This window comes from Embiotoca jacksoni, unplaced genomic scaffold (assembly GCF_022577435.1).
Source record: "Embiotoca jacksoni isolate LCO1_2020_lvr unplaced genomic scaffold, fEmbJac1.0.p SCAF_10, whole genome shotgun sequence".
NCBI lineage: Eukaryota > Metazoa > Chordata > Actinopteri > Embiotocidae > Embiotoca > Embiotoca jacksoni.
In genome coordinates, this window is record NW_027185230.1 from 14,369,573 (window position 1) to 14,395,980 (window position 26,408).

At 45.8% G+C, this 26,408-nt stretch overlaps 1 protein-coding gene across 1 annotated transcript in view; it reads right to left on the bottom strand.

The window, feature by feature from the left end:
• The window catches only part of LOC138209917 (disabled homolog 2-interacting protein-like), a 164,014-nt gene that overhangs the window by 26,672 nt on the left and 110,934 nt on the right, over nt 1–26,408 (bottom strand). The window contains 3 exon segments of the mRNA XM_069168729.1: nt 10,513–11,067; nt 13,741–13,839; nt 15,990–16,143. Of these exon segments, the coding sequence (XP_069024830.1) occupies nt 10,513–11,067; nt 13,741–13,839; nt 15,990–16,143 (808 nt within the window).

Below are 26,408 nucleotides of genomic sequence, written 5' to 3' on the forward strand. Positions count from 1 at the left end.
CACTTTAAATTTACTTCCAATGGGGGTTGAAGACTGACAAAAACTCGTCCTTTCATTTACGCCAACGGCTAGTTTGTTTACAAAGTGGACACCTCACTCGTGAAGAAGTATTGCTGACCGGACCTTTTTTTTTTTTGTAGTGTATTGACACCCACCCCTTCATTAGACCAACAGTCTTGTGTTTTTTTTTATTTTAAGAAAATGTCATCCCGATTCTGATCTCTTCTCTAACCTCCACCCCTCTGTGGTTCCCTCCTCTCTGCTCCGGGCTCCTTTATGTGACCACTGAAGTGAGGCAAAACCCGGCCTGATTAGAGAGGACGGTCAGAGGAGAAGGAGGAGGACAGGCGGGGGAGCGGGAAAACTAAGGGAGACGTCAAGAGAGACAAATTAATAGCAATGATTTCCGCTGGTAGTCTGAAACCAAAATTAGATCCAACCACCGCGAACAATCTTTTCGTGACAGGCTACAAACGGGGGGGGGGAAAAAAAACTGACATTTCTAGGTGGACGTTTCAGTCCATGCGTGCCCGGGAAGTTTTTGAGTATTTATCCATGAGAGCCTGGAATTTAATTACATGGATATGAGGAACTCTGCCTTAAGTACATACTGCATTTTTTTTTTTCCAACCATGTTTCTCTGCGTGCAATGTTGTATGTCCTTAAAGCCAATTACTTTTTTTTTTTTTTTAACTCTTCCACATGGCAACAAACAACCTGGTTCTCATTTCAGTGTGCTATTAAAGCAGACTTGCTGCAACCTGACCAGAACATTTCCTCAGTTATTTTTATTTAAAAGTTATGCTTTAATATCATGTTATTACAGCTGCCACGATGACCTTTTCGTTACGGCCCTTATGTTCACAGACATGCCACCATTTCTATTTTGAGAGTCAGCTGTGCTGACTTGCTTTTTTTTTTTTTTTTTGGTGAGAAATTTTAATCGGAAAGATGAGAATTTTCTCTTTGGTGTTTAATGCTAAAACCCGAATGCTAGCAAGCTCACAAGGATGGTAAAAGCATTTGAAAATGGCAATTTATTCTGCAAAGCTGCTTTTAATAAAAAAATTTTTTTTTGGTGTATTCAACTTAAATAGTTAAGTCCCCTGCATTTGGTATTTAAGTTGATTCTACTTAAACAAAAGATTATTTCCACAAATTCTTGAAATGCAATCACTTGCCTCAAAATAATTAAGTAATATCAACTAGAATAGTTAAATTCACTCCTTTTTGGCATTTAAATTGATTCTACTCAAAACAAATTATTTACTTAAATCATTGAAGTTTTCAGTCATAAACCAAAGTAAAACTGAAAAACCATTTGGACCACATGATGTCACACAAGAAAAATAAGGGGGGCATGAAAACGTCACAGAAAATCCATCCGTTTTCAATGAGGCCTAAAGTACAGTACAGCATCGCCCTCTCTAACCGCCTCATGTCAGCTGTCACGGTTAAAGTCCAAAATATATCCACTGGATTTCAAATGTTAAGGCTACGACGAAACCTTCTGGCTCAACCTCGTGACCACCACCGTATATAAAGAGGACGCCATAACCGAGGACTAGCGAGGCATAAAGGTGGGCGGGGCTCCTTCTCCCCCTAACGACCCTTAAATAGGCTAAAGTGGGCGGAGCCGTCCACTCGTCACGCATCCGAAAGTGGAGCGAGTAACGCGTAACTTTCAGGTCTCGGTAAGTGACATTTACCCAAATATGTAAAAAAAGAATAAACTTCATTCTTTGGAAGGCCAGAAATTAAGGTTTAAAACAGTGGAAAGTGGAACAGACAGTTTATTCTGCATTATTCATCGCAGGCTGCACCGTCCAGAACCAGCATCAAAAGTTTGAGCAATCATGTCCTAAAAAGAGACTGGAGTGTCTTCGTTTTTCTCGCCTGTCATCCTCTTCTCTGACACCCTCAATCCCGCAGCCTGCCTCCACCCTCCTCCTCCTCCTCCTCCTCTTCTTCCTCCTCCTCCCTTCCCTCTGCTTCAGTGCTAATAAGGAGAAGTAGAACGCTCACTATATCGCTGCCACATCTCATCAAGCAAACCATGCCTCAAAAAGAGGCAAGAGAAAAGGGGAAGGGGGTGTGGGGGGGGGGATATGAATGCAGGGTTGAATAGAGGGTAGGTGGTAGTGCAGCAGTGCTCATAACCCCTAATAAATAGTTGGGAACAGTCCGGTTGAAAATTCCCTAGATGTAGATGAGTTTGTTTTTTTTTCTCCTGCAAAAGCCGCATTACAGCTCTGTTCAGTGATGTTCCTCCACAGCCACAAATTTTGGAGCCGAAAATCGAAATGCAAAGGTCTGAAAGAGATGACATAACCTGCAAGACGTCGATCAGGGATCATTGCTCCAAGTGTGTCTCAGACAATGACGCACGGTGATGTTTTAACCCAGCATGCTTTCCGGTCGCCGAGCCTTGCAAAGACGGAACTCAACAGTCTTGGAAAGAAAAGCAAGTACGTGTAAAAAAAATGGGGTGATGTTTATGCTTTCTACCTGTGCCGATGTTTTTTTTTATTTTTTTTATTTTTTTTTATTATTATTATTTTTTTTTTTTGGTGTGCTTTTATGGTAATATAAAGCAAAGGAATCCAAAAGTGGGAGCGATAAATTGCCTTAAAAGGAGAAATACTGGAGCAGCGAAAGTAAAGCGAGAAAGCTTTAAAGTAACAATACGGTTTTCTTTAAAACTGTCTGGAGAATATGTGGATGTCTCATTCTGACAGATAAATTTACTTCACTTCAGTGCATCGGTGGAATCAATCCTGTGTTAACTAAAAAAAAAAACTAAAAAAAACACCGCTATGTATTCAAACCAGTGCTTACTTTACTTTCAAGGTGTTGTGCTGCTGGATTAAATTCCAACGATGTCCAACAAAGCATGAGGGGAAAAAAAGAAAAAAAAAAAAAAAAAAAAAGGTTTTCATTTTGGCATAAACACTTTTTTGTGCATGGGATTTTTTTTTTTTTTTTTTTAAATGTTTTTATTATTATCTTGGAGCTCAGATTAAAAACACCATCAGCGACGAAGTCATGGACTGTGGAGCTGCTGTGATTCATTAGGAAACTCCTAAAATGGAAATTACCTGTTGAGGCGTCAAGTGCTGATGTAAACAGGAGGCAGAAAATACACATTAGGGGATTTAAAATGACAAAAAAAACCAAGAAAATTGTGTTGCAATGCTCACATTATTGTGCCTGAACAGACAAAACGAAAAAATAGAAATGACGGTGGGGTGAAAAAGGAGCCCGGCAACATTAACAATTCGACTGATCGATGAGAGCCTGGTTTTTTTTTTCTTTTCTTTTCTGGCCTCGGGCGACAACCGAGGAGAGATTTGTGGAGGGAGAGGAAAAACCGGAAGCTCTCCAGCCGCTCCATCCTTCACTCTACTCATCTTTCCGCCCGCCCTCCCCCCTCCCCTCCCTGGAGACCGGTGGGTAGTATTACAGCGCTATATAGCCTGCAGCTCTTCCTGTGAGGGTCACATTGGCTTTACTGGAGAGGACCGGAGGCCGAGTGGAAACGGGAAGGCGGATCCTTCTCGTGCAGTCGCACACAGAGTTTTTGTCGCACACGCGCACAAAAAAACCAACAACAACAACAACAGGAAAAGCCTGCAACTCGTCCTGATTTTTAGCTGCAAGTGCACGCGATCGTTAAAAAAGACCGGAGGGGCTCTTACAGCAAGTGTCATCAGCTCCGAAACATCACGCCTGGCGACTCGCTGCACGTGTATTCCCTGTGCGAATGTGTGTGTGTGTGTGTGTCTGTCTGTGTGTATTTCTGAATGGGTGTGTCTCGTCTTCCTATTAAGGCCGTGAAGCCCTGTAACGTGTTTGACAACTAAATTAAAATTTTGCCTACTTTACTATGATCCTCATTGCTCTAATGTCTAAAGATCTAATTTAAAAAAAACATTTTCCACTTGTTTTAATGTCAGTTTTTCCCAGGGGTTTTCTTATCATGAAACAAGGCAGACGAGGACTATTATTACATCACTGAAAGTATGCGTGCCGCACCAAAGGGATATTTTTAGCGAAGTGTCTGAGAAAAAGACAGCACCAGACAAAAATGCTTTTTTTTTTTTTTTCTACTTTTTATAATCATCAGTTCTTACAAGTGCTGCAGATTTGCTTCAAATAGAGGCAGATGAAATTTCCAAAACGTTTTTTTTTTTTTTTCTTCCTGAGATGGACTCCAGAAAGCGAGATCAAAAGGGAGCTGGTTATTGAACTTCACTCGGGTTGGGGCCTCGGTACGTCGCCGAGGAGCGGGAGCTAGTTGTATAGAGATCACCGGCGCCGTGTTCCAAATGGCGGACTTGTGTACTAACACTCGGTTATGAGTGTAATAAGTGTGTTCACACTGTCCAGTACCAGGATGATGCGCTCAAAACGGTCCAAAAAGAAGACGCGGAAACGCTGGACACTTTCCACCGCCGTCTCGGCTACGTAGAGGAAGGGGGCGGAGCCACCGATGGAAAGCATTTTCAAATTAAGGCGTCGAAGGAAACTGCAGCTGTTCCTAAACACCAGAAAAAGGTTGTTGTTTTTTTTCCCACTACAGCGGCTGGACAGAAGAATCAGTGTTTTTATTGAGTGTGTTAAATGGAGGGCACGAAAACACTTTTAATTTCTGCACATATTTTGGCGGGTTGCGTGTTCACATGCTGAGGTCACTTCCAGTCACTGCAGAACGGCAGCGTGCGATTCAAAACAACACTAATAAGAGTGGTAACATGCACGAGCACTATTTGTTAGTGTACCGAAGGGGGGGGGGGAAAGTCATTTGGAAAGCAGCACAGCTTTGTTTGCTTTACGCGTGCGAGGAAAGTGTTGCTTTTTTTTTTTTTTTTTCCCCTCCATTCGGTTACATTTCTATCCTCTTTTATTGGTGCGCAGCAAGGCGCACCAATAAATGTAAATGAATCTCGTGGAAATGGTTCTGATAAAAGACACCGGGGGAGGGAGAGGGACAGAACGTAGGCAGTCTCCGGTGCCAACAAATGTGACAAGAGAGCTTCCAGATCAACGTGTTGTGCATCATCATCATCGTGGAGCTGAGCATTTCCGCCTCTGCTGCTCGTCTGGCTGTCGGAGCCGCGTCGCTGCAAGGTGGAACTAGATAGCTCCGTCCGCTCTGCCTCCATCTCTCGCCCTCCTTTTTTAAATTATTTTTTTTTTTTTGCCTTCTCCGTTTGGCACCTTCCCCCATTTCTTCCCTCCTTTTTAAAATGTTGTCACCTCGCCTCGGTCGCCCCACGCCGTCAGGAGACGGTCAATAAAAGATCATGCTGGAATCATTAAGCAGTCTGAGGGTATGATGTGATGCCTTCGCTGCAGGAGGAGACGGGGAGGAGAGCAAGGGCACCGATGCGCTTTGCTTGCATTTCCTGTTGTCAGTAAGGGCCAATAGAGAAGATCTAAAGCAGAAGTGCCCAAACTCTTTCCTATGAAGGGCCGAACCTATCTATCTATCTATCTATCTATCTATAGAAATTTAGCATTTTAAATCTCAAATAGACTATTTTGAAACATTACTCCTCAATCTGCGTCATAGTAAATTTATCATTTTGCAGAAACTTCTGTCAAAAAACGTTGATTTTTGCCGGTTGCTGTCGCCAGCAGCATGTTAGCATTAGCAGGAGAGAGAATGCCATAATTCTTCGTATCATTTAAAAGGGAAGCTTAGCGGCACCGTGTTGTACTTTGCCATAAAACCTCAAATTTTTCACTTGTTAGCTGCGCAAGAATTACGGTTCGTAGTCTTTACATTTGAAAGCACTTAAGAATAAGGAAGACAAGCAAACGCTTTTCGAGTGCCGCGGTGGACCCAAAACAACAAAAAAGTGGAGGCCAAACTTGGCCCACGGGCCCCAAATTGGGCATCTCTGATCTACATAGCTTTACGAGCGGATACAATCTACTGTTCCTCATGTGTGCCCTCTTTTGTTCCTCTCCGCACATCCGCACACAGTCGAACTGTCTCCTCCAGCATCCGTCATCATAAGAGGAAGGGTGGAGGGGTGGGGGGCAACATGTCTATTGCCACAATCAAAAATAATATCCCCGTTACTGTGGAGGGTGTCGACAAGCAGCGATCATGTTTTGGAAAACGCTCTCCGGCCCACTGAGGGGACAACTGATCAATTCAAAGCCACATTTAAAAAAAAAAAAAAAAAAAGCCCAGAGGAATACAAAACTAGCCGAGCCTTCATGTCATGTTAGTAAATCATTTGTCACACCGTATTATGTTCGTACGACCAACTGTTTATTTGTGTGTGTGTGTGTGTGTGTTCGCGCGCCACAGCTGTGCCGATGAGCATCGTTGCCTTCAGACGACGGCGCCGACTACATTAATAAAAGCGCTCGACGTGACCGGAGCTGCGCTGTAGGGCCCCAAACGGCAGTTTCACCAGCGAGGAGGAGAGACTGGCATATTTTTCTCCCTCTTAAGCAGCAGTGTTAGTTTACCTCGAGGAGCGGTGACATAAAGACGCAGCGGCATAATAAACCAGAACGCCACCCTCCTCCGGCTGAGCTATCATAAGAATAAATCCTCCCTGTCGCCGCCTCCCGCGGTCGGCGCGGCCGAGACGGGCGGCGGCAAAATTAGAACATGATCTCGCTGAGGGGGCCGAGGCGTCGAGGAGACCGGATCAATAAAGAAGAGGAGTCGTGCCAGGAGTTGGATATTTTCAGATGAAAGGGAAGGTGAAGCTCTCCGGGCAACTCCCGATACAGCAGAAGGATTGTTATTGTTGCTGGTGAGCTTCTGAAAGCGGTGTGAGCGCATAACGGCGCCTCCCGCGGGGCAGGAGATGACCTCGCGACCTCGTGACCTCACAACACACCAAAACAGCTGAATTGTTAGAGCTGGATTTCTCGTTCTGATTCATTCAGCTGGGTTTGTGGCTTCAAACTTAAAAGTAAGACAAGACGGGAAGTGCAGGAGTGCTCATTAGTGCATTTTCTTCCACCGGCACACACCGTGTGCATCTTTTGATCAAGTCCTGCACTGAGACCGCTTTGCTTCGTCAGCGAAAGTCTGCAGTTTGTGAGCAAACCCGACAAAACTAAGGAACAACTTCATTGCAATCCAGATCATTTTACAGCCAGTTCATATGCTTTTATTCCTGTTAAAAGGGAGTTTTTCTTTCCCTCTGTCGGAGGTTTTTCTCTAAGTTTACATGGGAATTGTTGGGTTCCTCTGTAAGGATTTTACTGTGTTAAGTGCCTTTGATATAACCTGTGTTGTGATTTGCCGCCACATAAATGGAATTAAATTTGAATATGGTTTTACCATAGACTGCATGTAAAAGTGGACGTAGCTTGACATGATTTCTGAACATCATTTTATCTCAAGTCTGAAAAACGAGGCCGACGCAGAAGTGCCTTCAGCTGCAATACCACAGAGTGCCACCAGAGGTTGGCTCCAAAAAGTCGCAGCTCCGTAGACACCGATTGAACTTGTCTCGTGAAAGTCAATCACAAGTTATTACAGTTTTGTTTGCTAAAGTTGCTCCTTTTTTACTAGTTTCCTGGCGGTCCATCAGAAAGTAAATCCATTATTTATGAAAAGATAAGATTCAGAAAGTGTTTTTGGGGGGCGTGTCAGTTTGATTGACAGACCTTTCGGAAACCCAACGATAATACTTCCCGCCCTCCGATAACCATAACCTGACTCGGGTCGGATCAGATCAGATCCAACGGCCGTTCACAAACAAACGGGTGACGTCACTGTTTTTGATTGCCGTGCCGAGAACAGTGCTCCAAAAAAAACGGCCTTTATACTCGCATTTAAAAACCCCAAAAAAGTAACTTCATACGTGCCTACTCGCTCACGCATGAATCCGGATAAATGACCTGCGATCACCTGTTCACACCTTCTGATTATGCATCGGCGTTTGCGTAGAGAGTCGGGTGCGTGCCGACGCATCCAGACACGAATGCAACATCGGCAACGACGTCTCTCCGGAGACGCTTCGGCCTCGAGACGCGGCGGAGCGTGAACGAGCGAGGTGAAGGGAGACGAAGACGGAAAAGCTCGGCGGGCGTGCGACGGAGCAGGATGCGCGCGGCGCGATTACTCCGAGGTGGGCGATAAAAGTGACACCGGAAAGAAACCGGAGTCGCAAAGTGTCGCGTGCTAATGACCGTTACGGCCCCCGCAAATCGCCGTCTCCTTCTCGACGCCGGCCCGCCGGCGGTTAGAAGCGGCTCCTCGCCTGCACGCGGCGGGTTGGAGGCGGGCGCGCCGACAGCGGCGCCGCTCGGAGACCGCGGAGAGACTTTCACCTCCGCTTCACCCCCCCCCGCTGCGGCGTCCTCGGGGCTGCACTGCGCTCCTTCCGTGGCGGTCTGCTGCGACTGCGATGCGTATAGTCTCTTTTGTATTTGAACTCGCCGGCGCGGGCGGAATCAGACGCTGACTCATGGATTTTGACTCCAGCCTCGGATAGTTGGAAAGCAACACGATAAGGGAGGTGAATAAGCAAAGGTTCAATGAAACAATAAAAAACCAGGCTTACTGGGTTTGTTGTTTTCCAGAGATCATTGAGTTGGAGTAAATTGCTCGATTCCCTATATATATAAAGCGTCTGTGCAGCAGTGGAGGATATCCTAATTAGGCCTGCAAAATATTTTTGCATAAGTGGTTTCTTGGTGTTTGCTTATAGGCATGACGCGACTGCTCCATCTATCAAACCCAAAGTGTGTGTGTGTGTGTGGGTGGATGGGTAGGTGTGTGTACTGCCGAAATACGTCAGAGCCACTTCAGCATGTCTTGAAATGAAAGGAGGACGCTGCAGCAGTCAACGGCGCTAACACTCAACATTTCGACAGCGGCTGCTTTCATTAGTTCTTGTTGTTTACATCAGTCCAACTGGCTTGTTTGCCTGTTTCTTCAAAAGGAGCGCATTCACAACCCGGCAGCAGATGAACACAGATGTATTGAGGGGCATTATTTGAGATCATGATAAGCAACCTCGGGAAAACTATTTCTTTTTCATTTTGTTTAAAACATTTTTTGCTGGCAGCACTAGGCGTATGTGCATCGAGCAAGAAATCCAGCAGGGAAGGAGGTGAGGAGGGAAATTCGAAGTTTTAGTGCTTTGCGCGGAAGGAGGGGATTAATTGAAAGTAATTAAGGACGTAACCGTGTCTCCGGGGACCAGTGGAAGGCCTTTCGTACCCCCTTCTTCCCTCCCATCAATCAGCAGCCATCAGAGCGGAGTCTAAAAGCAGCCGGCTGCCGCTACGGTGTGGATAGACATCACTTCTTAAGCACTAATCACTCATCATCCCGCTGAGCCGAGATAAAGTCAAAGAAAGTTTCAAAGCTCCGCTGATGAGGTATTGTCAGGGAAAACTAAACTGTCGCTGGAAACTGACGAGGCAGAGCGGGCGAAGTTGATGCTGCAGCGATGAAAGCAGCCTGATGTAATATCAGAATGATCGCCGTAATAGTTATTAGTGAAGACGCCTGTTTTCTGACAGAGATGAACCTTGTGTCCGTTAGAAATGCATCTGAAACCCGTTGTTATTTTCACATTTTCTTAAGGCCGAAAACATGATTACTCTACTGATGGAACTGCGCGTCATTTCTTGAAAAATGCCCCAAAAAATATCTTTACAGAACACAATTTCACTTATTTTAAAAGTGTAATTTTGTCAGGCAGACGGATAAAAAAAACAAAACAATTCTGATTTTTCTAATGAAATAAAGCTGAGGAAAGCAGCAGCTTTTTAGTGCAAATTAAACAACCGATCAGCTATCAACATTGCTGTTTACCTTTTTTAATCTGCTAACCAATCAGTTTCGAACTAAAGGTCTTTACACTGTTTCCTCAGCAGCCAATCGGATGTCTTTCTCATATTTTACCTCGGCGGCCAATCCGATTTGTCAGTTCTCATATATCTCGCACTCTTGTTTGTTTATCCGAGCTCATAATGCCAACATTTGTTTGCCCGCACTGAAAAAGACAAATGTTGTGAAGCTATTTTTGGACGGATTGAAGATTATTCGAGTCCACCGGCCTGCTGTCACGGGAGGCTGAGCTGCTGCTGCTGCTGCTGCTGCTGCTGTGGCGAACTAATCTCCCCCCGCGCTCGTAGTGCAGCAACAGCCAGCGGTGCATATATATTGCGCTCGGGCCCCTGCATCGGTATGCCGCGGAGCGTTGCGGGGGGAGGGGATACATGTAAGGGATTAGCTCGAGTTAAAACTGTAATACAGGCTGGTGCGGCAGGAAATCACCTGTCTGTCTGGTCCTCGTCTGCTCCGCGTTACGCCGACGGGGAGGGTCAAAAGTTCACGAGACGAGCGGCGAGCGGAGGAATAGTTAACCTCTGGTGAGCTTTTATAATGTCGTGTCAGTAACTTGTGGCGAGATAATGGTGTGATGTTGTGGGTTTTTTTTTTTTTTTTTTTTTTTTTTTTTTGGTGTCTGTGAAGAGTAAGAAACGTGTGAAAAAATGGAAACGATCGCCACTAACCTTGGCTTTGCCGGTGCTCTGCAGAATGTGGACCAGCGCGCACGCCATCTCCTCCTTGTTCTTGACACTAATCCCGGGCTCCAGCACCGAGCACAGCAGCATGTAGTTGTTGGTGGTGTACTCGGCAAACTCCTTGTACATCTCCATGGGAAGGATGCTCATGCTCTGATAGCGGGCCTTGATCCTAATCATGGGCCCGGACGTCTTGCCCTTGGGGGGGTTGGGCGTGCTGACCTGGTACCACTTCTCCACGAACTGTCGCCCGGTGACGGCCGCGACGGGGATGTTGACGAGCCCGATGTAGTTGTTTTTGTCCTTCTTCTTCTTCTTGTCCGTGTCTTTGTAGAGGTGCGCCGTGACGCTCCTGACGGCCGGCAGGTTGCTGAACTCAAAGTGCTCCCCCCAGAACACGTTGTCAGTCTTGAGCTTGCAGGTGGTGCGAGCGTAGAGCGAGTCGTCGAGACAAAGCTCGCAAAAGTATTTCTTTTTGGCCGGCAGGTCCTTCGCTTCGATGATCCACAGCCTCAGCATGTTCTCTACCCGACGACTGTTGTCCTGGAGATGCAAATAAGGACATGAAGTGGTTTTAGTAAAGTGTTGTTTTTTTGTTGTTGTTTTCCCCAAAAAATAAACCTCTAGAAATGGATCAAAATGATGTGGGAGATACAAACTAGTGAACCAATAAACTAAACAAAAGAAATAATTACAGAAATAAACTGATAATATTCAAATGAGATTCTGCTTCAGATCTCGACTTTGAAGTTCCTCCATTATAACCTGACGGTTTTTCAAACGTTTCATAAGAAAACCTTTCTCGCTTCCATTTCCTGTTATTAAAGAGCAAAAGAAATTTCACTCCTACATTATTTCAGAGTGCCAACCCACTCATGTCATCAATTGATTTCACCAAAAACTGGGGCATATTTTCGGCCCATTATTCACGTTGCCTTGAAAACTACCTCGGAAAATGAAGAGAGGAGCTAATAATTACATTATTAAAAATGAAATGCCAGAGATTCTTAAAACGACAAAAGAAAGCATTTTATTGGATCTGTGAAGAACCGGAAGCTCAACAGCATCTGGATGCTTTTCATATCGCAGATTTAAAAAGCCTTGTTTGCTTGAAGGCCCTTGCCCTCAAATTCATGAAAACCTCTTGTTTCTGAATGTTTCTGTGGGTCATTCATAAGATAAAGGCTAAAATTTAAGGCATTTGAAATTACAGGGGGCTAATGTGTCATATTTGGAGACGTATGGGCCAAGATGTCACTTTCTTACAGAAAACAGAAGAGTTCTCCTTTGCGACGGAGAGGAAAAAGTGCCATTTTCCCACCGGTTAGGGCTCTTCAACTGGCAACTAAAAGAAACATTTTATTTCCTTCAACTGTTCTCAAAAATAAATACGTCAATCTTTGCCTTTTTTTCTTGAAAAAAAAATAAGCCACTTCGCCACAATTGCGGTCGCTCCGAATTTCCACATTTTTCACCCATCTATCAAATAGTTGTCACGTCTTCCACAAAACCTCCAATGAATTTCAAGTGATCGCCGTTGGGTTGGTTTCCAACTCCATCCAACCTCCTCCTGCGGACTCCGACAATGATAAGCAAATTACTTCCCTTCCTTATTCATCTCTTCAGAACACGGCAGATACGTTGACTCGCGTGATTCGAGTGCTGCGTCAGCCCGCGCAAGCTAATTGTAAAGGACAGCTCTGCCATTTGACTCGACTAAAGAGGAAACGTCTTTGTCCCCGAATGTCCCTCTGACTCCTGAATCATATCTTCAAATTCCTGCTGCCACGTGGCGTCTCTGTTGTGCGTTGTGTTGTCCCTCTGCTCTTCAAATGTGAAATGTAGTTACGCCATTGGTCACCTGAATGAATGACATGTGACAGGCTGACGAATTCACCAATAATTGGCCGAATGCCCTGCTCACTTCTAGGCTCCGCCCCCTCCCCTAAATCAAATGGGAGCATTTCGAGCAGTTGACAACCCGTCTGATCTTCTGCTGCGTGCTGCATGTGTGAAACGGCAACTCTGGACAACTGATTCTTCGGACTTTGTCCCAAATTAGAAATTGAAGAACGGCCGACGTCATCATCGGCCTGCCGTACGCTTCAACTTCCTGTATCCGTTTTCAAATTAAAAGCTCCAACATTTCTTCCAAGGTCCAGCCGTGTACTTTGTCTTGTGATGACACAAGTACCTCCTTCCCACTATGAAACACGAGCAACTGAAAACAACTTTGTGGTTTAAAGGTCTGTATTTGTTTCCATGACCTCGCCCTTATGTCTGAACAGCTTCAGTCTTGCACGATTTTTTTTCTGCAGACAAATAGATATTCTTTTATTGTAGATCATTGCAGACTCTCTTTTGGTTTTTTTTTAGGGAACAAAATATATTCTCAACAAATAAACTTCAATACTTCAATTTTCTTTCTAGCTGTCTTTGAAATAAATGTACAAACACTTGTTATTCCAACACTATTCATCCAGCAAACAAGAGGATTAGCACAGTGATGTATAACCTCAACACATTGATTTACAGCGGGATGTTCCAGTCTGTAAGTTGTAGTAATGCAGCTCTCAAAATTTCTTTACTCCAAAGAAGTTCAGTATTTTGGCTCCACGTTTGGCCAATGACCTCGTGTGGTATCTTGTCTCTATAAAAATCCTGGACTAATTAAAAATACAAAGCTATACGGAGACAGAAAAAAAAACACTTGCCAAGAGAGCAAAGGAGAAAGAAAGACTCCGATGCAATTTGGAAACTTTCCTCCCCCAAACTTCTAATTAGTAAGTAATTTGCTAAATAATGACAGATGAAGGAGCGAGGATGCCGTGCGTTTAGGGCTATTTTCTTGGCAGCTACCACCCCCCCCCCCCCCCCCCCCCCCCCCCCCCCCCCCCAATACAGCTGTGAAGATTACAGATGGTATCCACAAAAGAGAAAAGCACTTTGGTGTTTTTTGTTTTGTTTTTGTTTTGTTTTCTCCGTGCGACCTTTGCATCCTCTGGAGGGAGCACGGCTTGATGTAAAAAAAAAACCCAAAACAAAACATATGAGATAGCTGTTCGCCGTACGAATTTTACAATACACAGGCGTTCGACACCGTACAAGCTCGTTCGTCTTTTTACCGGCGTCGCAAAAGCGCGGTTTGGAATCGGGACGCTCGGACTTAATTCGTGCCGATGACTTCCCACCCACCGCGGCACGGTTCATCCTCACCTTGTTGGGCTGCACCGCTCTCCTCAGATTCTCCATCCATTTGTCTCTTTCGGCGGACGAGCGGCAGGAGAAACATTTGCTTCCCGTGGAGGTGGTGACCTAACGCCGCGGGACAGGGAGAACAACAATAAACGCTTTTTAATGATTTAAAAAAAAAAAATAAAAAAAACTCATGCAGAACAGCGACGGGGAAGAAGTTGGAACAGAAAAGCTTCTTTTTTTAAATTTTTTTAAATTTTTTTTTTACTAAAGTTAGCGCATAAATGCCGCTTTAAGAAGCTTACAAACAATACATGTGCATTTGAGGAGACTGAAGATGACTTGGCAGTGTTTAGAGGAGGGAGATGACTGTTTGGCAGACTGGATGGTTTTCAAATGCACAGTGAGAGAGAGAGAGAGAGAGAGAACAAAAAGCCGCATCGGATAAAGGAAAAAAAAAATGCTGTAATGAGCAGGATAATAAAGATTAGTGGAGATTTCTGGTCTCTACAGTAGACAGAGAAGGATGTAAAGTCTTGTGTATGAACTCGCATGTTTGCAGGTGTGGTGAGAAATTACTCGTTCATACTTGAGTTAATTAAGGACGACACCTTTCATAATTTGTTGGAAAATACTCGAGTCTAGCAAACAAAGAAAAAAAAACCGCACTGATTATAGAAAATAAATGGCAGAACAGGGAAAAGTCACCAGACGTTAATCGGTGTCGCTGACATCCGCGTTGTATAATTATAAAGAAATGATGGCGCTGTGACTGGTCATCAGCACGTCATTTTCAAAGTTTTCTCTCAATATAGAAACACGGGAGTCTCCCGGATAATTTTAAAAGTACTGAAGGATATGTTGTGGCCGTCAGTTTTAATTAGCTCAACTTAATTTTCCTAACTCCTGGGAAATCACGTTGTTTAGATATAGCAAATGGCTCTGAGCACTACAATACCCATAAGCCCCAGTCAGCGTTTCTACTGCAGCAACACTGACACACTCTACTTTCAACAGGAAATTTAGTCGTGTAAATTTTCAATTAGAAAGACCATTAGCTTGATCCAAGAATTCAGATTTGCAGCTGTTGTTTGTCTTATGTGACCGGGAACTCCATCATTTTGCTCCTTAGACTATTTTCTGATACTTTAAAACCGATTAATCGAGGAAATAATCAGCAGAAAATGTGTTACTGAGAATAATTTGGAGTCCTTGTTTCTGCGGAAGACAACGCCAGTCAGTGGTAAAGATGAAGAGGTATAACGAAACTCAAAGTGTTCGTTGTTGCAACTGAGAACAAAACACAGAAGGAAAACTTCACTTGACCTCGAGGCCGAAAGCAAACTAATTAAAACTGTTTTCATCTTGAGCTGCTTCTGGGCATCTGCAGTGCACGCGAAAGAAATATACAAAAAAAAAAACCCAGTAGCAGCAGAATGAGCTTTGTAAACACAACACTGACATATCACCTTTATAAAGTTGTTGTGGTGTTAGCGGATCATGTGTCTAGCTACTAGATTAACATTAAATCCAATATTCACTCTCTCTTTTGGCTCTGCTTTACCACTGAGGGCCAATAGGGGCTGGCTCTTAAATCAATCAATTTTTTTTCCCCACAATTCTTTAGGGTGTGCTTATTTTATCCTTCTGAAGATGATTTATTAATTACAAATTAGGCGGGTTTTTTTAGGGAGTGGGTGGGAGGGGGTGGATTTGTTTTGCTGATCTGTTTGTTACGCCCTGCAGGGGTGCAGTTAGGTGGGTGGGAATAGTGTCTTTGGGTCAGATCTAACCCTCGACCCTCTCTTTGGCTCCACCCTCTCATCCTAATATGGTCACCTTCTGGTTCACAAAATAAGTGATGATGTCAATGTGGGTTCCCACTTGGTTGCAGGCGCTCACGTCCAAGCGATGAGCTGAAAGACGCTAAAATGGGTTGGTGCTAATTCTACATGGGTTATTCAATATGAACGAACCCTTTTAAATTCCAAGTCTTTTTTTCATTTTTTTTTTTTCATGGTTAATGAATAAATAAATACTAATTATTGCGTGTGGCTTGAACATTTATGACATTATTATTATACTCTCACGCAGTTGCTTAAATCAGGAACATTTTACACGCATGTAGGCGAGTGCTCCAAATGCCACTCGCGCACCCATGTTTTATGCAGGACTTTTATTCACGGCGCCCCGGGCAACTGAAACTAACTCTATCCCACTTCACGAGTATAACAAAGCCCAAGATGTGCGTCCGTGCGCGCCTTCCTCACCTCGAAGCAGAAGTCCTGCCCGAGGATGCTGCTGTGAACGGGCTTGATGATAACCTCGTCCTCCATGCTTAGGTCCAGGGCTTCCACAGCGCTACTGGGGCTGAGCAGTGACTCATGGGAGCGAGACTCCTTCAGCCTGGGCATCAGATGAGATCTAAGAAGAAGAAGGAGGAGGAGGAGAAGGAGAGGAGGAGAAGTGAGTCATCCCCGCAGAGTAAGTGAGTGAGGGGGAGAGACGGAGAGGGAGAGGGAGCATATGCGAGGCACGTCGCGGCGAGGCGCGAAGGCGAAGCGAGTGCGAGGACGACGAGGAGAGAGGACGCTCCGCGGTGCATCGACACATGTCCGCGCACCCCGCTTGCTCGTGGACGCTTTAGCGTCTTCTCATTTACAACTCCGGGCATCAGCGAATGGAACAAAAAACAACAACAACAACAACAACAAAAACTCAAAGATCGAGTCAAGCTACGCAGCCAACCGATGCGTCGGAAGCACCGCAAAACGGGAAGCGACTGATGTCATTGATTATCAGTCATGATCGGACTCGGCCAGGATTCTATGATGCGATTACACTCCGCAGTGAAAAACCACTTCCCGGCTCTTTTTTTTTTTATTTATGTTTTTATAAAGCTCCATTTAATACACGCCACACAAATAGCATTGCTCTCGTGTAACATTTATTCCTCTCAAGAGCTCAAAGTGTTCATCATTCTCACAAAGTGAGCCAGAAGGCCCTGATCTGTGGCCACGTTTTAGTTTGAGACAAAGATCAGCAGACAAAGTTTAAAAAAAAAAAGAAGAAGCTTTCCACTGTTTGCTGCGTTTGATGTCCCGAAGACAGGGCCAACGTGTCTCCATGTTGTGTATCCGCTGCCAGCGTGACTCACATTATTTGGCCAAGATTCGACTCTTGAACAATCAGCCATCAGGGCGAAAGTCAAATACCTCGATATCGATGTCGCAACAATTTGGAGGACTGTTGGTGCGTTCACAGAATATTTACACAGTCGCTACAGACACCTTAGCGATGCTTATCAAAAATCTCACTAAGCAGGTGAAGGCAAATAATCGAATAGTCTGGTGAGTTCGGAAAAGTGCAGCAGTTCAGTTAAGGGGTCTCGCGAGCTACCGGTAGCTTTTAACACATTTCTGAGCTCGCTGAGGGCTTGAACAATATTGAAATGCGTTTCCCACACGTAGATTTACTTGGACGTGTCGCCCAGGTACACAGACGTCCGTCCAAGTGTATTTCTTTTCTGACCTATTCAAGAGAACGATGCCGTTAACGCGATCGATCGACCAACGGACAATCTCCTCGCGCCGCATTTGATCCGTCTGCTCCGCGGCGGAGGTTAAACTCCGCCCTGTGTGAGACACGCAGAGATCAGAGGACAGAAATGCGACCCGCAACGCGCCTGACAATCGCGACGGAGACCCTCACACCCGAGCTGGAAAAGGAACGGGAGCTCGTAAATCAGCTAAATAACACAACATAAGAGTATTTTTGCGTGTCTGTCACTGAGTGAGCGAGAGATGAAAGTTCCACCGGTGGTCGGCCGAATGCCGCCACCTTTCAAATTAAAAGCATCCAAAAAAAAAAGGAATTGATTTTAAGCTGTTGTGACACAAAAGTGTTCGTGTCGAGCATCAAATATTCATTGCTCACGTAAAAGAATCAAATTCAGCTGGTTTGGGTGGAGCTCAGCTATGTGAAGAAATGTTACCAAACACTTTCAGTGTCTCAGGGAGATAAAAAAAAAAAGGTGCAGCTTTTAAAAGCAGGAAAAGACTACCCTTTTGCCATATCATGTTATGATGTCCAAAATCGAACATAACGTCGAGTCCCATATCACGACATCGATACAGAATCAATATATTGCCCGAGTATTTACGTTTCGGGTTGAAATACTTCATGCTGTGAATGGAGTCACGATGGGAACGGCGGCTCCGAGCGCTCGTGTGTTCCCATTAACCGGTAACATCAGTCACGATCCGGTCAGCCTCACGGTGCTGACAGGATGAAGGCGAGCAACAAGCGAGGCGACGCAACGCGCGGCGTCAGCCTCCGATGCTCCAACACGGATGAAGACAAAAAAAGGGTCAACAGCTGGTGTAATGAGCGAGAACATTCTTTTAATAGTGTCCTCTGTGGACGGCTTACACACTAATCCCATGTATGTGTGCGAGCCTTTGTGTGTGTGTGTGTGTGTGTGTGTGTGTGTGTGTGTGTGTGTGCGCGCTGTACTGTACATCTTCTCTGTGGACCAAGAGAAGAGCATTCCAGGAAATAAATGCAGCGGCCGTAATGACAGATTAACAAACCGCATGCAGCCCTTTTTGTACAGTCCACCAGCTTTTGTTTTCAAATCCACTGTCCAATGTAAAGAGGATAATGACCTGGACTCTCTTTTTATTCCTTCCTCACACATACACACACACATACACACACATAGAGGCATTCTCTGAAATAAGAAGAACACGACAACGTGCAAAAAAAAAATAAAACAAAACCCACTCGAGGACACCTCTGATTTATAAAAGAAATCCAGTTTTAGGAGACTATTCCAAAGCACAGCTACAGACGAAGTGCGTTTGCACCTACCTCTGCTGCTTTGCGATTGGCTGACTGGGTACCGGGCAGAACAGACAGCAAGTCAAGTAAGTGGAAAGGAGGGGAAACAGGATTTTCTCTTTCTCTTTTTTTTTTTTTTTTTTTGTGGGATGTGCTGTTAGACACAGGAAGGGATGGGAACGCTGTCTAAACCACAGTCCCCCGAAACCTGCACGATGATGACTCACTGATGCATTTTACACAGAGACTGACTGATAGTGATTGCAGCTTCCACACATCAAACATTTAATTAACAAGTACAAATATGCAGCCGCTATCTGCAGCATGTTGTGGAGAGGGAGAGAGAGAGAAACCGCCGTAGAGAGAAGAAAGCGCCTTCTTTTATTCCCACATTATGTTTTTTTTTTTCTTCTTCTTCTTCTTTCTCTCTCTGCATATCATGTAATATTATAAGAACATCAGTGTCAGTGAGAACGGTGGGAGACCGGAAAGAGCAAAAAGAAAAACGAGTACGGATTGATGAATAATAACGCCGCCTTGTCTTCTGTGCGCCATTGTGTCTGACGTGTGAATCCTCTTCGTAACTTCCCTCATCGCCCGGTCTGACCCGCCGCCCAAAAACCTTCGGCCAAAATGACGAGGAGGAGGCTGCCGTCCTCGTGTTTGGTTCCCCTTCCTCCCCCTCCCCCCCTCCTAAACATCATCATCATCATCATCATCCTCAGCAAACGTCCTTCGTTTGTCCTTGACGGTGCTCCGTTACTGTGCCGTGTGTTTCTCCAATTCAGTGTTTACCCGAGGTTCAGGAGCACAGTTTACGTTACGCCGAGAGAGAGAGCGAGAGAGAGAGATCATCGCGTTCGTCTTCCTTCTTCTGGCCGTCTAAATAATTTCTCAGATGTTACTGCAGCTGACGTACAGAGCCGGTGGCAGCTCGGGAACTACCGGTGGCTCTCGAACGCTGACTTCCGCCGTCGAAAAGGTCAAGCTGCGAAGCGCTCGAGTCGCAGAGGACGTTGCAGAGAGTGCGGTATCTGTTATACCTTATGTTTGGCTTCATAAATAGGTCAAATGCTTGCGCGAGAGTACATAAATGCAAATTTTTGAACTGCAGGCAAAGTAAATATGAATCACTGCATGTTTCAACAGGCTATATCCATGGAAATGCATTCAATAATGAATCTGGCATTATTTGTTTCAATTTTTAACTGCCTCCTGTTGCAATGGAGGGAGGCGACATGAACCAAATCAGCCGTCTGAATTAGACTCGGGGACTCTGTAGTTATGAACACCCCTTTTTCTGGAGGGGAGGCATGGAGCAGCAAATAGTTTTTCCACAGCAGCGCATGCCAAAGAAAAATCTGTTTATTGCACCTTTTTTATTTTTCCATATTCTGGATTTGTTTTGAAAGCTTCTGCCAAATGTTGGACGCCTTTGCAATATTTCCAGAATCATATCAATGGCAACGATCTGACATATTGTATACACGTCTTGTATACTTAATATACAATATATCCTGGGAAATTTACAATGAACAACATCTATTTTTTTTTTTCTTCACTTACATTTTTTTTTATTTTTTATTTTTTTTATTGTACTTGTATTATTGTATGCGTATTTGTAATTTTTTTTTTTGTTCTTTTTGTGGACAAATCTTTCCTACCGGAACTAAATTTCACCACTGCCGGATTAATAAAGTCTTAACTTAGCTTAAATTTGAATATAAACTAAATTTAAACTTAGCTTAACTTAAACTTAAGCTAAACTTAACTTAACAAAAACCCAACTTAACTTAAACTTAACGTATCTCCGGTGACTTCGAAATAAACCGAAACGAGGGCGTAAAGGACGACTATTCAAAATATCCACAAACGCTTCGCCGATGATGTAAATGCTTATTATACTGCGGTGAGGACTTATACCGACTACATCAGATCAGATGCCATCAGCACAGAGTGAGAAGCAGATGGACCGTTCTCTGCTCGAGGTTCAATAGAAACTCGGTTAGGAGCGAGTCGAGAGAGTAATGGGTTCTGAGCGTGTCCGGGCTGCACCCGGTCCGTCTCAGCATCCTGTAAAACGAGACGATCCCGACAGCCCGTCCGGGATCAGACGCGGCCGGGAAAACGCCGGAGTCCGCACGGGCGTCGGCGCACCTTTCCGACTCCGCCGACCGCACCGACGGGGTGTCGGAGTGCGCTCGTGCTTCGAGACGGGCCGGAATGAATGCGACGCCACGTCCCAGCGCACGCGAAGCGCCCTTCGACCTACCCGCGGGAAAATAACGCACCCGTCGCGTTGTCCCTCCGCTTTACCGTAACAACCAAAAAAAAAAAAAAACGGGCAGAATCACCCTTCATGACCAAAAGCTAAATCAACGAGCGGTTCTCTCGGGGAGAGGCCTCCGGTTCGATAAGGATGCCCCCCCCACCCCCCCGGTGTACGCCGGGCGCCGCCCCTCCTCCAGTGTTTACAGAGCATCTCCGCCGCCGCCGGTCAGTCCGGCAGTTACAGAAATCAATACGCTTCCCCACCGGCGGACTGGCACGGCAATTACTTGTTAATAATGCTTTTCTAGCAAACAAACAACACCGGACCTGTGTGCCAGTAGGCATGAAAAAAAAAAAAAAAAAATCCAACAAGTGGAGCCCCGACGAGGACGTTCAAGGCGACGAAGCACCGCGCACGATTTCATTCGGCAATCGGACGCCGGTTTCCTGCGGAGGCTACGCGAACGTACCGAGTTCCCTTTCAGAAAAAAACAAACCAAAACAAAAAAACTGGCGTGATTGCCCACAACACGTATTCTGAAAAAAAACAAAAAAAAACGTTTCCACATATTTCTTCTCATGTTATCGTATGTTACAACGCGTGGATAAAAAGTTGTGAGTGGCGATGTCGCTTCAAACAAAAGTCGGCTAAGTAGCCTGTATGTTATTTGATGTGTTCTATATTATCGCGACATTCTTCACATCAAAAGAAGAAAAGAATATAAAAGCATGTTATGTTGTATGAAAATATGAAATAATGCAGAGTAATATGTATTCAGGAGCAAAATATTACTGACAAGGAAACTCTTTCAATTTGGATTATGGTGCAAAGAGATTACGGGTTGCATCGAAAGACAAATTAAAAAAAAGGCAGACATTATTTTCTTTTTGCACAGAAAAGTCTTCATCTTTCGTCTTTCATTATTTTGGACAGCACAAAGCGTTATTCGAAAACGTTCTCAAATTTCCAAAGGTGTTTCCCCTCTGACTTTAATGGTAACACACTTTGGGCACAACCTACGAGTCACTAAATCAATAGCATACGTCTTCTGCCATCTTTCGGTGAACTCGCACCTTATTAACACTTCACCTTGTTTTTTATTTCGCCCAGTTTTAACTGTGACCGCTACACCTGCAAATATAGCTGTTTATAAGAGAAAACTCTTCAGATAAATCATGTTTCAGGATAATAAATGAAGCCTCTCAGACACGAGCATGGAAACATGTTGGGTAACAACTACATGCAACGGCACGGTCAGACGACTTCTTTGTAACGGTGCGCTCGAGGCAAGGTTACGATACACCGCTTTTTGTCACGTTCGTGCCCGTAGCGCTCGTCCAGATTGGTCCTCGGACCCCTCCAAAAAAAAAAAGAAAAAAAGAAGCTCCCTCCGGCCAACTAACCACAACCTTTTTCCGCGAGCACCTGGGGGCCCCAAAACATCAAAGGGGAAAACATCCCGGAAAAAAAAACAACAACACGTACTGTACTCGCAAACAGGGCCCGGGTAATTGTTCGAGCCCGATTGTGAAACGCGCGCGGAGACGGGCGAGCGGACAAATAAGCCATTATTCACGCATCAAGCCTCGCGCGACGAAGCGTCCGTTATTCCCGCCGCTTTGGCGCCGACTCGGCGGAACGGGACCGCGAGGCGACCGAGTGCCTGTCGCGCCGAGCGCTCCGTCACCGGGCCCGGTCCCGCCCGTCTGATCCGAGCGGATGCGGCTCAGGTCTTTCTCGACGGGCGAAGTGCGGACAGGAAGTTCTGAAGCCGCAGTCGGCGTCTGGCGTGTCACAATTTGGGGGGGGGGGGGGGGGGGGTATGTGTTTTTTTGTTTTTGTTGTTGTTGTTTTTTTTGGTGTGCGCATCAACCGTCGAGCCGTCTGCCGGCCGTCATCTGAACCGGAGTGAGCGGTCGGGTGATGGGCAGCGGGCGAATAGAGACGGCAACACAAACGTCTGGGGTCCTGCGGCACGAGGCGAGAGAGTAGCAGCGGTGGAGAGGGGAGGCGAGGGGGAACGGACAGGAAGGGGGGGGGGGATCCTGTCGGACGCCGCTGGCGCGGAACGGCGGACGTGAGAAACCGTGAAACCGTTTGGCGCGTGGCTACGGGCCTTTGGGGGGCCAGACACCGACCGGGGCGGGGCGGGACGGGGCGGGGCGGGGCCCGGGAGATGGGGAGCCGGTTTCTCTCGGAGAGCTTCCAGCTTGGCCTGGAATGTTTTTTTGTGTGTTTTTTTTTCCCCGCTACGAGTCGTAGCTTGTGCGTGGTGTTTCAGGAACAGCTGCGCCTTAAATTAAAAAAAACAAAATTATTTACGCCGGTGGCCCCGCCCCCTTCCTCTACGTAGCCAAGATGGCAGCCGGTCAGTGTCCAGCGTTTCGCACGTTTTTTTTTTTTATTTTTGGACCGTTTTCGGTGCTTTTATCCCGGTACTTGTAGCGCACCGCATGTTTCTGTACCCCCCCCTCCCCCCCGGTCACCAGAACGGCAGAGCAAAAACCTCAATGGAGATGCAGCGAGCAAACGTGTCAGTCCGCCTCGCCGCCGAAACCCTGGCAGGGACATTTCCACGTATCGCGCCGAGGCCGGCGCTCTTCATCAAAAGCCCGCTCTTCGCTCATCCGCCCGCGACCTCGGCGAGGCCCGATCGTCCACGAGAAGCGGGTAACGATGACACGCAACAACAACAACAACAACAACAAAACAAGAAAACGCACGTTCGAAGCAGACGGGGTAACGCAGACGTCGATATCTGAAAGCCGGTGCATTAGCGCTTTCGCGGCACCTGCTCTCGTTGGCACTTCGGGCTTTTTACGCCGCCGGTGGTCTTCAAAATGCACCGGCGAAGACAAAAGGGAGAGATTCCACCGGGAAGACGGACGGAAAGAGAGAGAGACGCCTCGGGCATCACCGGGCCGAAGAAAAGGGGGGAGATAGAAAACACCGGAGCGACGGTGTGACCGGAAAAATAAGAAGCGGTTGGCGCCGCAGACGGGAGCGCACATTAGCTAAAAAAAAAAAAAAAAAAGTATAAGAAGGAATAGCTGTGCACAAAGACGGCCTTTCATTTACAGGGAGGAAGGAAGCTTTTAAAGGCAAAAAGGAAGACGCGTACAACGACGCACGCTCCGCCCCGCAAAACAGACACACACACACACACACACACACACACACACACACACACACACACACACACACAGGGAAAGAGGGAGGGGAGTGAGCTTTTTGGCACTTATCATCTCTGAAATGATCAGCTCCTCCAGCCCTTTTTTTTTTTTTTTAGGAGTCCACAGGGATGCCTGAGTCAGAGTACTGACGGACACGCTGCATTGTGCGAAAGGTTGGCCGGAGATCAGGTGGTTGGAGAGCTAAAGCAGCCGTCCAGCAGGGCCAGTCCGGTAACACAAACGCACACACACACACACTGACACACACACACACTGACACACACACACACACTGACACACACACACACTGACACACACACTGACACACAGCTTGATTACAGCGAGTCTTCCTGCATCTGCTAGAACGCTCGCTGCAGGACACCAACGCGGAGCGCCGTGGATCTGCTCCGACCGAGGGTTTTTTTTTTTGAAGGGGGGGTTGGGGGGGGTCGCGGGGGTTTGAGGTGAAGCGCTGAGTGAAACAGAACAGAAACCAGCTGGCCGCGAAAAACACCACGACCGGACAACAGACGATCAAAACAGCAGCTGCAGAACACGCGGCGCCAAATTACCTGCGATTATCCATTTTATTTATTTATTTATTTTTTTTAAACCTCTTTAAAGGGGATTAATTTTGAGCCGAGCTACGCGGGGGAACGCGCGGTCAAATCCTCCCGGCTCGTATTGTTTCCTCCTCCCCGGGCAAGAGCACGACGGGCCGGCGGTCAAACGGCCGTCGGCTGGTTCCGCGCGGCTTCTCGAGCACAACGCTGACGGCAACGTCCCCCCCCCCCCCCCCTAGTGTGGGAGTTTGTCCTCGGCTCTTTTCACAGTGATGACGTCAGGGGGGGGCGGGGGGGGGGGGGGAAACAATGCGATGACCGAGAATTTATAATGAGGTCAAAGGTCGCACTAACGAAGTCACTCCGCAAAGGTGGGAGGGCCAAATGCCGCCGCTGATGACCACCAGTGTGCAGTTGCGATGAATGTGTATGATATCGATTTTGAACGACGCGCTTCCTGCGACGCGGAGAGAGAGAAAAAAAATGGTTTAATAACGTAGCTGATCGTGATCAACGTGTTTTTACTGGAGCGCACGGCGTTTTGCTTTTGTCACACTGCCAGATGAGATACTTATTCAAACTTCATGTCGCTGGCGCACACACACGCACGCGGTATCCCCCCCCCCCGAGCGATTAAAAACTCAACACTCGCACACCTGAAGACGCTGCCAGAAACGAGATGAAGAAAGAAAGAAAGAAAAAAACAGGTGACTTATTAATGTCTTCTTTAATGCTTTTAGCTTTTTATTAAAAGACTGAGACAGATGAATAATTTATTGCACTGAAATGCCATTTTAGGCGAGCAAATATTAAAATACTTATGTCATTCCAATTCTTAATATGTATTAATATTTATCTTTCTCTCTGTCCAAATGTGACTTTATTACTAAAATTTCAAATAAATAGATTCATATAAATATGGAAATGTGAATAATTGATCGTGAATACGTTATAAAATGCGACTTTACGTAACTTGTTGAGTTTTTCTTTACTTATTTGACCTGGACTGCAAGAGACTTCTTCATTCATCCAAAACAGCCCTGAAGGAATCAGACACCTGATTTGCTCAAGTTTGTGCTCCACGATGTCCGCTTCTTGTTTATGCATCATTTAAATTGATTATTTTAAAAGCAGTTCTTTTTTTTTTTTGAGACCGCCAGCGAATAACCTCTGACAGGCCAGGGGTGATTCATTATTTTCAAATCCCAGAAAACAGTTTTGACAACTGTGGTTTTCTTTTAACTTTTATAACTCTACGGCAAAACCATTTGTGCCCCGGCGCTCATTAAGTCTGCACCCACCGAAACACCACGGAGGGTGGAAGAGCGGGGCATCGGTGGAGCACGGAGGTACAGATAATGTAGTTATCACGTGGTCAGACGGGGGATAGTGACCCAAAATCGGGCCGATGTCCGTCCAATTAACCGACTCATCATCTGGCATCGGGGGCCGTGCAGCAATTTCTTGCTGCCGAGTGTCGGCCGGTTTGAGAAAGACTGTCCTTCAACATTAGGACCTGAGAAAGAGCGGGGGAAAAAATAGATAAAGCTGCCTGGCATCACATGTAAATATATATATATTTTTAAAAAAAAAATGCTATTTTTATATTCTAGTATCACCTAAATAACTTGTTTTCCAGTTCAGCATTTCTTATTTCTTTTACTCCTCATTAGCCGTTATTGATTTCCTTCTTTAATCCCATCAACTGTGGAAATATGTGCGCTTTAACCACAAACCTCCCGAGCGACAATAACAGACTATTAAGAGCAAGACAGTCACATATCAGAGGGTATGACTCAGCCGTGACCATGAGGCTGAGAATACTCGTGGCATGCCAAG